This window comes from Struthio camelus, chromosome 9 (assembly GCF_040807025.1).
Source record: "Struthio camelus isolate bStrCam1 chromosome 9, bStrCam1.hap1, whole genome shotgun sequence".
In the NCBI taxonomy this organism is placed as follows: domain Eukaryota; kingdom Metazoa; phylum Chordata; class Aves; order Struthioniformes; family Struthionidae; genus Struthio; species Struthio camelus.
Genome location: NC_090950.1, coordinates 14243127 through 14256085, shown reverse-complemented (window position 1 = coordinate 14256085; position 12959 = coordinate 14243127). Strand labels below are relative to the sequence as shown.

Here is a 12959-nt window from a genome sequence, read left to right as displayed (position 1 = left end):
AACCTACTCACTCTGACCTAGATAAAGACCCAGGAGGATAGAAAGGCAGAAATAGTGAGTTGCCATAACTTAAATATACTGTAGAAAGGAAAAATTGGGCCAAGTGCATACTGTATGTTACAACAAAGTCTTACCTATATTTCTCTTGATACTGTTGGTTTCCTTGAATCCACATTCAACAGCAAATTATGTTTGAGGGAGAATTTTTTTTTACTAGAATAACAGCCGATTACCCATAGGTAATTACCTATTCTTGTTTTCCAAACATCATCTTGGTTTGTAGTCCTACAGTTTGACTAACTACCTTTGTTTTCAGCTTTGGCATTAAGGTATAAAAAACTCTACAGGATGTGTAGCGGATGGGATACAAACACACACACCCCTGGCCAGAAAGGCTTCAGGTTTAAAAATCCTGCCTCCTAATAGCATGTCGTGCTTTCAGGAGTTCCAGACAGGGTTCAAAGGATGAGAGAAACAGACTCTACTGTTTTGCATACATTTTTGGCTTTTGGTTTTGTTTCTAGAGTTGAGAGGGGAAGGAGAGAACCACTTGAAAAAAAAAAAAGTAAAGAAGAATCCAGTAGCATCTGTCTAATTTTGCAGGAAGCCTGAAATAATCTGAGACGGCAGCTGCCTCTATTGCAGTGCTACATATTTCAAACACCAGACAATGCTTAACCATGTCATAACTATTTCACTGATACAGATTTTCAGTGTGTGTGGGAAGGCGGGTATTAAAAAGATGAACAAAGGCCTTCTGCTTGCACAACATGCTGAGCCACCACACTAGGAACTGCTGTTAGCATAGCTGTGCTGGTTAGGAATAACAGATTCAGTGAGGCCAGCAAAACTAAGCTTTTGCTCATGAAGCCTTGTTCTCTTGTATGCGTTGAAGACAGTAGAGCAAAGCAAAGCTACAATGCAGTGAAGGCAGCGGAGCAAAGAAAAGCTGTAATAGGACAAGTACTTTTGCTGGTAAAAGCTGTACCTGGACTAGAAAAGGCATACCACTAGACCTACAGCAAGAGAGCACCTCTTGCTTAGATCCGGACGTTCTACTGCACAGGAAGATTATTCAGATCAATCTCTAGTTCAAAACGCTCTGAGATATTACCTTTCAGGAGTCTGGTAAATGCCAAATCAGATTTCTTTGCCCCCCTGCCCCAATATCCTCAGTTACGCACCAAACGTAACCCTGACAGTGCAAAAACTACAGATTACCACACAACAAAACTATGTTCCAAAACATAACGCTCACCACAGGAAGACAGCTTTGGAAACAGTTCCGTTATGTAAGCGAGTTATAGCTTTGTTTAGTATCTCAGCACTTCTGATGTCAATATTATACATTAATCTCTATAGGTGAAAAGAATTTTATACTTCCAGCATACTGATTTCAAAGTCAGTTTTGGTCCAGAAGCTATAGCTGCTTTCATAAGCACAAAGCCCAAGCTAGTAAATCCTGCTGAACGACGACATTGTCCTATACACAGTCAGCTCATGTACCTCTATACTATATTAGGAGAAGTAAGGATGTACTTCAAAGACACCTGGCTGCACCGCTCATGCTGTCAGGACTCACCAGCTCTTGCTTACTCCTACCCTTTCCACTCCAGGGTAGGAAAGCCATATTTGATACTAAGGGAGATTTGAGAATCAGGCCAAACATCAGCTCTGAACTGGCCCCATACTGGTAGCGGTTCTGGAGTTTTATGTCCTCCTGGAATCCAGAGTTGGGGAAAGGAGAAAGAAACGTTTGCGCAAATCTGCAGGTGCTATCAAGAGTCCTGAAGGTTAGCACCAAAATGAAACTAAGCACTGTCAAACTTAGTTCAGGCAGCTGAACATACCTGCACAGCGTTCTGCTCATTGGCTTAGGTAAATATCTTCTTTGTCTGCAGAGCAATACACACTTTCCAAATACAAGACCATCACAATCATATCCTAGCACTACTTAGGTATTAGAAAAGGCTATCTGAAAGTTAAAGTATTTGACACTGAATGTTTTCAGAAATGTATTAGAGAGAGCTATGTATCTGGTAAGCCCCAAATAAATATTCATAGATATAATGGCAACAAGAGATGCATACTAGCTCCACTTTCTACCATGAGTTCACTTTCTACTTACATTACACTAGTGAATTAGAGGTCTAATCAACAACTTAACTTTATTTGATTATGAGTGTTCAAACAACAGCATTCCTGTGCCACTCTCTCCTCTTTATTCCTACCATGTAAATACACAGTACAGAAACACCTCAACTTTCTACGTGAAGAAATAGTGGGAGGGGTTAAAATCCTATCTCCCAAGTCAACCACCAAAAATTGCTTTTATCCTTCAAAAGCAACCCCAGAAGGTTCTTGAGGGGTATCAGCTTGACCAAGTTTCCATTCTTTCTGCAGAAGTGACCTAACCCAAATATCAGCAAAAACAGAGTCTGAACAACAACTTATGCCTGCAGATGAGTTAGCAATACCAAACTATAGATTTCTCAAAATATCTGTTCTATGTTATTTTAGAATTAAGGCAACGCACTCCCTCCCAATACCCCCAAAATTAAATTAACTTAGAAGGACATCTCAAGTATGAGGTAGCTCAAACCACTGCAATACTTTAATTAATAACAGGAATACGCACAACAAAGACCCCTGCTATCCAAACATGCTATACCATTTTAAATAGCTGTTACATGTTTCTATGTTGATAATAAATGATATATAAACTACATCAGTTCTGATGCTGGGGTAGTCAGGACTATAACCTGAAGGGCAAAAACACTCAGACTGAGCAAAGATCATTTAAGGTTTCAAATCAGTGGTAAGCGGAGCTGGTTGCAATTTCTAGCCACCGCAAACTCAGGAAAAAACGAGATCAAAATAAATATCTTTCTTACAAATTTGAAGCTTAAAATGAAGCTGGAATTCACAATTTAATCTTATGGCAATAGACTCCACCAATATACTTTATCAAAACTCAGGAAAACTGCCTTTATCACTCTCCCTATGCAAAAGGCCAACAATATGCTATATCACACACAATGTTACCCAGCTTTAATATGCCACAACATCTTAAAAAAACTAGTTAAATCCATTAAGAATATTTTATAACGTCTAGAAGACTTCAGATCTTATTCTAGCTCTGTCTAAAAGGAACTGTTCACTAACAGTTTCTACACACACACACACCCTCCAATAAATAATGCATACTATTGCAAGGACAGAAGGAAACAGCTACTTTATTTTCATTCTTAAAGTTGACAGCTATGAATTGGGTTAAATTTAAAGTTAGGTATCAGTATTTTAGCTAATGATTGGATTTATCCACACAAATCTGCAAGAGAAGATACCAATAAGATGCTCCATAGTCTCCAATCAATAGTTTCGCCAAAACAGAACACAGTTCCAAACAAAGCAAAGTAGAACTTTTTTCAATAAAATTATCATTAAAATTAGAACCAAAAGCTGCCTCTAGATTGTCAGTGCTGTAGTATATTAGTATATACATTTTATCCTCAAATTGAGGAGAGCAATAGCCACATCCAGGGTTCACATGCTTCATGTATCAAAGATCTACCTTGGCTTTAATTTTCATTTAAAAAAAAAAAACACACACACCACACACACACCACCACACCCACAGGAACTTTCTTCTCCAAAGCTGCCCCAAGCCACTCTAAAAATACAGTTGCTTATTTTCTAGTCCTTAAAGGGGGAAAAAAAAAAAACCCTTTCTTCCTCTTTTCAAGGACCTTAAGCATATTGATATATTTTCATTAAAGAGGCCATCGAAGCAGCTGTAAGACTTTGACACCTACTCTGTAGAAATACATCTACAGGCAAGCAATTTTTTTTGTCACAGTACAATCTTTCAGGAAACACCGCTGCAGTCAGTCTCAACGTCTACACTTGCTGAAAAGAGACAAGTGCACACTGCTTCATGCAAAAGCAACATGCAACGCAGCTCAGAAGCACTGATCATACAACTCTAGATTGTCTAGGCTGTGCAACAACGTGTAAGTAATGATGACATCTACCTAAGTGAAATGAGGTTCTTCATCAGGTATCACTTCAAATGACTGAAGGCTTCCATCTACCTTTTGCTATAAAAAACACTCACGTTTTGCTTAAGTAGTATTTCAAAGTATGACATTAAAATGCCACCACACACTTGATATTCTCCATTTAATACTTACTTCATTTCCATGTTTCTGCAAAAATTCTATTTCCTGTTGTGTGAAAGTAGTCATTGAAATCGACTTCACTCTGTGGGGTGGATTCAAGCCCCGTCTAAAGAAAAAGCAAGAAGTATTCAGTCAGTATTCTGGAAACCTGTCAACCACCTTTAACATTACAAACAAAATTAAGTCAGTTTTAATATTAAGAGCTGGCTCTGGAAATTGCACTTATTCTGGTACTGCCACACAACACTACATAGAGGCTTGTCTTAAGGTAACATTTAGCGTGAAAAGTTAAGTAACTGAATTTTAGATGAGACCAATGTTTATGGTTGTACATGCAAACTAACTCTAGCCCTTTCTGTGCAAGTTTATGAACATATAATTAGACTTTTTTTTTTCCCCCCCCCAAACTCTCACTACTTCCCTAAACTTGTTCACCCGTGTCTCTACCCTCCATCTGTCAGGGAATCTTGGACCTCTCTATTGTTTTCTTTCCCTCCCCTCCTCCCTTACATGGGCCTATCTTCACTACAATTTCTACCTAATCACTAGATTTCTTAAACTAAACTGCCCAGCCCAAATTCTTTTTCTCTTGCTTTAATCTCTATTTCCTGTTACCTTCCAGTATCTTTTTTTCTAGTTTACTTTTTGCCCCTTCTTCCATAAGGTCTGACTTCCTCCTCCTCAACACTGTGCAAGTAACAGCAACAGAAGCTAAAGGAAGACTTTCGGTTATGCTCTCAAATGACAGCTATCATTATTAAGGCAATAGTTCAATGGATCAGTGGCTCTGCCTTAAGCAAAAATCAGCACCAGTCTCACATCCACACCACAGATGCTGACAAAAACGCAAGTCAGTTTTGTTGCCAAAGCCTTACTCGTCAAATCCAGTTCAGTCAAGATTTGCGAGCATAGGGAAAAAACCTGCTGAGCAACACTGCCAATGTAAGAACTGTTAGTTCCTCAAACTTTTCCTTTAAACACATGCTAACTTAACATTTTTGCCCACAAATACTCACAATTAATATCTAACCATGTTTTGCTCAATGGAATCAAGAGCACCGCAGCCTACACATGCCAAACTGTAGAGATACTAGCTAAGGCAATACAATTGCATTAGTTTAACACTCAGGTTAATCAGTCCTGCATTTATGGGACACTATCTTAAAAAAATTAATATGCATTACTTTGATATCCCATAGCTACAAAAAATTGTGCTGCTATGTATAGGAGAAGAAAGTTTCCAGAAAGGAGATTGGGGCAAGGTTTCCAGGAAAGTAACACAGAGCTAACAAATTACTAACAAATCAACAACAAGAGTTAGCTTTACTGCTTACATTTGTTACTTAGCATTAATTATAAACCTGGTTCAGAATGCCTTTAGGAATGCAAGTTGCTGACATCTCATTAGAGAAGACTAGTAGTTTTCTTTAATACTCCCTACTCTCTGTGATTGTTCCACGAACACTAACTGTAAATTGAATTGTTTTCCATCAAAACAGTGGATGAGAAAAATCTGATGCACCAAAGGTTAAAGAGATTGTAACCTTCATATTCATTGAATTTTTAAAGTGAACATTTAGCACTTTGAATTTCCAGTTAGGTTGATTAGATAGAAAAAAAAAAAAAAAATATATATATATATATATACACACACACACACACTTGTGACTTTACTTTGCAAATTCATCTTGATGCCTAAATTCACGCTGTACCTGTAAAAAGAATACAACTCTTCCTCTCTCTCAAAAAAATACATTTTTAAACAATGAAATAAAAAGTGAGTACTGTTTAGAACACTGATCAGTACATTTTAGCCTAAGTGTCAATAAAAAAAGTTTAAAAACACTTAATATTTGAAACACTTGGATAACCAGTTCACTGTGTTTTGCCAAGAAACACAGTGAAATTGACTGAGAGTAATCTGAAAGCTAAAGTCATAAGCAAACCCATTGGCATAAGAAATAAAAGTTTACAGAAAGCTATTTGCTTAAGCAAATTAAGTGTTTAAAATTAGACTACATGGTTGAGGAGTTCCACACCTCAGCAAGGGGGCAGAAGTTTAATTAAGTTTTGCGAGAAAGGTTGAGGTAGTTTGTTTATTCTACTTAGCCTTTTTTTCAGTGAATGAACTTTTCAAGATATCCCAGTTCCACATTAAATCAAAATTAACAACCTAACTTCTTTCGCTGAGTTGTGAGTCAAATGCATATCTACTTCACAAATAAGCAATGTTATTATTAAAACATGGTATTATCTAAATGTTTCTGAATTCTCATTTTAAGACATATCAACTTAAAAAAAATTTTAAGAATTCTATGCAGTTAAAATCCTTCCAGTTTCAGATCTGCTGCTGGCATTAGATTTTTTTTTTCCCCTGTAAAAATAACTTTTTGCTCTGTGTGTGCACAACTGAATACATTTCACTAAGCCACACTGGAGAATCACATATTAAGGGACAGCATAGAAACAAAAGTGGCATCCAGCTGACATCTCACATAGGTATGTTTCATTAAATATTATGCCATAATCACTGCCCCTTGCTTTTAAGCTAAGTATAAAAGTGTTTCTGTCTATCTTAGTCTGTTCAATTTACCGTTCTCTCATTGAGGAAGATTCACAGTTAGATAGCTATAAACTATTATGACATAATCTTTCTAAAAGCTAGGATTATTCAATAACGCATTCCCATGTTTTTCAGCATGCGTAGTACATATAAACAGTCACACTATCTTTTGCTGGAAATTCATTTTTACAATGAATACAGTTTAAGTGCTACATCATATGCTTGATGATGATCATATGCTTCCATATCAATTGGAATTGTTTCCAATTCAAAGGCACTGCACAAGTTACTTAAGTGGTGGAAAGCACACGTACCTACTGTCAACTTTCAATCACATTATCCCCACAAACTGACCAGAATCTCCCCAAGGCAGAACAGTTGTGGGATTTATGAAGCAGAACTCGAGAACCAAACCTAAGTATTAAAGCTGCTCTTACTTTAAAATTCTGATACTTTACCCTTGCTTATCTACAGAAAATACTCGATGACTTAAATGATTCACAAACAACTCATCTGCATATGGAGGAAGCTTACCGGTACACAGCCAAGTACAACTATCCCTTACGAGGAGATAAACCTCCTTTTCCCACAGGAAAAATATATTTAACTCCTCCATTGTTTCTTTCCATCTATTCGTCAAGTGTTTCACACACTGCTAGTGCTTTACAGTCTCCCTTGTCTACGCGGCAGCAAAACAGGTAATTCCTTAGTCAAGACCAGTAACACACAAATTTAAGCATGGCATGTACTCCTCACTAGCACTCACTTCCTTCTCACAAGGCTACACGGATACCAGTACTGAACACTAGTGACCCACACACACGCAGCAGTACCAGCAACTCCTGCCTCTGCAAGAGAGCTCCTGGGGAAGCCAGCAGCCAGATGCCACCACAGCACTAACCCAAAATGCAGCCCTCTCCTCAAGTCAGATTATTCTGCTAGCCTGCACTTGCCCGGCAGACCATAGCTCGAATGCTCCATACTTAGATCCCACTCATATACGCAGACTTCTTCACATATAGCAATTGTTATTTCAGAGGAATTGCACTGTGGCCAGAACTTTCAGCTATGAGGCCGTCCTCCACTGAACTGCTCCAAGCTGCCAGTGACACAGCCTATTACACGAAAAGTTAACCAGAGTAGTTATTCTGATGCTCTCTGTTAACAGAGTCCAGCGCTTTTGCAAACAAAGTGAGCTTTAAAACTACGGATACAAGATTCTGAAGTCCGGTAACTTAAACATCAACGTTCAAAACACTGGCAATAAGCACTGAACGTTTGTTATTAGTGTAATTTAACAGCAAATTATCATCGAACTTGTGACTGCTGGCAGAGAAAAGAACAGTCATCCCCGTTTTCACCTCAAACAAGTGTTAGCAAAGTTTCAGAGAACACTGGCCAGGGATAGGAGGAGGAGAGAAGGAGGGGGAAAGAAAAAAAAAAAAAAAAAAAAGAAGTTTCTGTTAGGATGGAGGGTCACTTCCATGAGAGGGGAGGGGATCAGGCAGCAACTCAGCACCCTAATGGCACCCCGTATCAGCTTCTAACGCGATCTCAAGCCTAAGCCAGCAGAATCTGATCTGCTAAGAAGCAGGAAGTTAGTAAGGCAACTCAAATCCCAAGCCATCATGGAGCACTCTACATCCCCAAGTATCTGGAAAATGAGGTTTTAAAAGTCCCAGTGTCACAGTATGCATCATTGTTCCTATGCTATTGTTATCACAAGAAAGAAAGTGTAAGCAGTGGACTGGCCATTCCCCACACTTCCCTGGAGACCCTCTACCATCTCACAAGCTCACTTTATTTTCACCAGCAAAAAGCTCACACGCACATTTAGAAGCGCAGACAAGGTTAATTTAACTTTTTTTTTTCCTTAACAAACCCCTCCTTTCTCAGCTGTGTAGTATTCACAGAGGTATACACACTTCCCTAGCTCCCCAGTCATCACACTAAAAAACAAGAGAAATATAGCCACATAGGGAATACTGTAACAGAGATGTACATATACGTACACATATGGAATCATTTTCTAAACATGCTTCTAAGAAGGGGAAAAAGGGGACTGGAATGTCATGTCAACACAAACTGAATTACCTTTGCTTTAACATTGTATATACACAACATTTTAATTTTTGCAATAATTTTTTGGGGGGAGGGAAGGGACAATAATTAGCCATTACATAAAGAAATATATTTTTACATTTGTTACTGATATCTGCCATCAAACATTCCAGTTTGGCTGACACAGGAGTCCCCAACCCAGGAAAATTTAAAGTCTCATTTAGGCATGTTATACAAGAAGTTAAAAGAATACCATACAGTCCCATAATTGCAAGATATAGTATCATAGTATAAAGGAGCTTTAGCACACTCTGCAGTAATAAAACATTCTAAATTTTCTTTGTTGCTCCTTACTGACACAAGCCAGTAGCACAAGCATTTGAATGGGATACTTCCTTAGAAACTTGGTTTGGGGGGGGGGGGGGGGGGAGCAAATGATCACATTAGATTATACCTGATTTAACCCTGCCAGTATATTTTTTAAAAGTTTCCCACAGGAATGGGAAATGTTTCTAACAACATGAAACTTCCAGAACTGGACTCCTTCAGTCAAACAGAAACTCCTCTACTCAAGAATCTCAAAACATGCTAATTGGTGAAAGCTAGGAGCAGACTGATGAGAAGAGGTACAGAAGGGTTTGAAAGCAGAGACATGCACAGATAGCAGAGAAGCAAGGCAGAGAAACACTTGATAAAACAAAGGGGAGGCTGTCACTGACAGGATACACAGTAATGGCCAAAAGCACACTAGACATGGCTACCAATCCTTTGGTTCAAAGGATTTCCCCAAACCACAAGAACTGTTCTGCCAAAACAAACCTGGAAACATTCCTCAGATACAGTTTTGCTATGACAAAAAGAAGTCTTTTGCTTTTGTATTACTATAACCTTTGACCTGATAATATAGCGATTATCGGCTATCCTCTACAACTCTTGGTAAAAATTGCGTATGTATTTCTACATACGCTTCCATTCTTGTGCAATAGCAGAAAGCAGAATTATGCACAGCTTGTATGATGCTTTCTTTCCACATGAGAGGAATTTAAGGACAAGTACGGATATTTTAAGATGAAGTCACTATCCATATACTTTCTCCTATCTGCTCCGTTTTACACAGCCCAACTTTTCCCCTGGTAAACCCAATCCGATGAGAGAATTTAAACCTTATGTATCACGGAAAAGGACATCCTATGTTATTTATACTTTTAACTGAACAAGATGCAGCTTTCATATTAAAGTCAGATCGAGAATTTTCATAACAAAGTCACCATTTTTCCTCATTGCTTTTGCAGCACTTGAGCAAGCTAATCAGTCTATTTGGAAGCAGATGACCAAAAAGGTAATTTTTTTAAAATTAAATCTAGCAATAATTAGCGTCACTGTCTTTCTATACACATAAAATCCTTAGTGGAAACTAATCATGTAGCAACCTTTCTGTATTTTGAATTGAGCACTTCATACTTGAAAGCACTGGTTTATTAGACTGGAAGAATACTTCCTGTATCAGATTAGAAAATAATTAAATAAACAGATAAATAAAAAAATTAATAAAACAGGAAGCAATGCAAACCATTCATAGAGAATACAAACAAGATGAAGTAATAATATTATTAAAGCCTTACTGTAAAGCAAGTGTTGTGAGGTTGAATGCAAACAGCTATTAAGAACTACAGAAGTAGCTGTACTTTTACACTCCTTTACCACTTTGTGGTTTCTTCCCAAGTCACTTTGCTTCACTGTGGAACTCTACAGTGAAAAGCATTAATAAACAAGTTGCATGCACATCTGTTCTGACAGAAGTATCCTTGGGCTTTAAGGCTTCAAGTGTTAAAAATAATTTCTAGTTTTGAAATAAGTACGACCTCTCTCTCCATTAAGTCTCATAATTAACAAAAATATCCAACTGGCTAGGTTCTTAGGTGTTAACCATTATATGCAATCTTGCATGCACAACTTCTGAAAGCATTTGCAAGCCAACATGAAAGAGAACGAGCATATATTTTATTTCAGAACAAAATTTTAAGAAGTCCTTTCAGCGGCTCTTCACTCCACCTCTAAGGGTAGGTGTTACTAGCTGTAACAACTAATAGTGTTGTTCGTGGTTCCTTTTTTTTTTTTTTAAATAGACAGACAAAACCACTGCATATTTAGAATAAGAGAACTATCTACATTTTATTAGAATACTAAGGCACTGACAAGTCTTTTAGAAGAAGGCTTGCTCTCTTTAAGCGTGGTAACGCCTGAAGGACGACCAACTTAAAAGCAAATGACAGCTGTCCCCTGCCTACTGGTTGGTTCACTGCATGTGCATCCGTTATGCTACCGTAAACTGGACTAGAGACTTTAATAGACCATACATATTGGCCAACAGATACAAGGAACAAATCCTCTCAAACCCATACTACATGTCTCAAAAACACTCACAATATATTTGTCTATTAAGGTTAAGAAGCCCGAAAATAAAAGGAAGTATTCTCATGGAGCAGTTTTGTCATGCTGTCAGTTTAACCGGTAGGAACATGTGTAACCATAAAACAAACTCTGAGCAGTAGCTTAAAATAGTTCCACATGCCAGCACAAATAACAGTTTGCTAACAGAACAAACAATAGGCAGAGCTGGCTGATTAAGTACAATATACATGTCAAAAACTAAACTCTTTGCAGTTCCACAACCTGAATGTATTTTTTATACTTGCATCAAGCCCATTCAGAAGTCTACACAAAACATAAATAAGAAGAGGAAGGGGGAAAAAAAAACCCAAGACTAATTACAAGTCTGCTAGCACAAAAGGCAGCTTGTTCCACGTAAATTCAGCACAGACTTAACATGTTTGCTTTGTTCTGAATCCCTGTATAATTGGCAACTTTGTTCTTTAGGAAAAAAAAAAAAAAGCAAACAGATCTTACTTGGAAGACATCTGTGGGGTAGTTATTCAGTGTATCTTACTAAGGAGCTAGAAATTAGCTCCTTAAGCGCACAAATACTTTTCATGAACCCAAACCCTTACAAACACAAATCTAAATTATCTGATATATTTATTACCTACTTCACTCACTTCTCTGGTTCTTCTCCATTCCACAAGCCCAATGTCACAGGAACATAAACAAGCAAACAGATTTAGCTATACAAACAGCATCACTGAACATAGTAGGATTTTTCTTTAAGTTATGTATGCATAACTGATACCCTAAAGGAATAAACTGAAATTCAGAACTGACAGATCTCAACTGTTTTAGTTTTATATACACTACTTCAGCAGAAGGGTGGAAGAGGGAGGAGTAGGGGGAGGCCCATACAGGAATGAGGAACAGGAAAAATGCAAGCCAGTCTATCAGAGCCAATCCCTTTTTAAAGATAATGTATAATTTTGCAGGAAATAATAAATTCGAGGAAAAAAACCCAAAACACTATGACATTTTCCAATCAAGTACACTAAACAGACTAAAGCTAGGGATTGCAGTCTAAACTAGAGTTTATAGAGCTGCTTTACAAACTATCTAGTCTAATCCGATATCTTAAAAGCTACACTGGTGATCTTAAGACTAAATAAACTTTTTTTTTTTTAAACAATAAACACTCAATATTCAATACAGCATTAGCCTCCCCATGTCTTCGAGACGGTCAGGAAAGTGAGCCGTTGGGCCATGTGCTCCCCTCTCTCCCCAAAAGCATTCTCCAAACGCCGATTTAACCGTATCTCCAAACTCGAGGTTTTGCTGCTGCTGCTGTGCGGGGCAGGGGAAGACGACATATCACCCCCTCCCCCCCACCAGCACCCCCCCCCGCCCGGGCTGCAGGCAAACGCCCGCTCCCCTCGGCGTCGGGAAACGCCTCCCCGCGGGCAGCGGCGGCCCCGCACCCGCCATGTCGGGAGCGAGCCCCGGGCCCGCCCGCACTCACAGGATGCCGGAGCAGGAGGTGCACACGAAGCTGCCCACCGTCATGTCGGTGTAGGTGGGGCCGCGCTGGTCGCAGTCGAAGCACTTGCGGTTGGGCGGCAGGCTGCTCATCTCCCGCAGCAGCTTCAGGTGCTTCTCCTCCTGCTTCCGCTTGGCGCTGGCCGCCATCGCCCCGCCGGCGAGGGGACGGCCCGGCACGGCGCCGGGCCCCGCTCACACCCCGACGGCGGCGGCGGCGGGAGCGCTCCGGGGCC

At 39.1% G+C, this 12959-nt stretch overlaps 1 protein-coding gene across 7 annotated transcripts in view; it reads right to left on the bottom strand.

Moving 5' to 3' along the window:
* Nucleotides 1-12959, bottom strand: part of AGFG1 (ArfGAP with FG repeats 1) — a 36690-nt gene extending 23731 nt beyond the window's left edge. For 6 of the 7 annotated variants that reach the window (XM_068953670.1, XM_068953672.1, XM_068953674.1 and 3 more), the window contains exons 1-2: nucleotides 12707-12955; nucleotides 4194-4287 (exon numbers count right to left, since the gene is read on the bottom strand). In XM_068953670.1, the coding sequence (XP_068809771.1) occupies nucleotides 4194-4287; nucleotides 12707-12873 (261 nt within the window). In that variant the 5' untranslated portion in view covers nucleotides 12874-12955. Of the gene's footprint in view, nucleotides 1-4193; nucleotides 4288-12706 lie in introns of all 7 variants that reach the window. The other variant, XM_068953673.1, reaches the window with a different exon arrangement.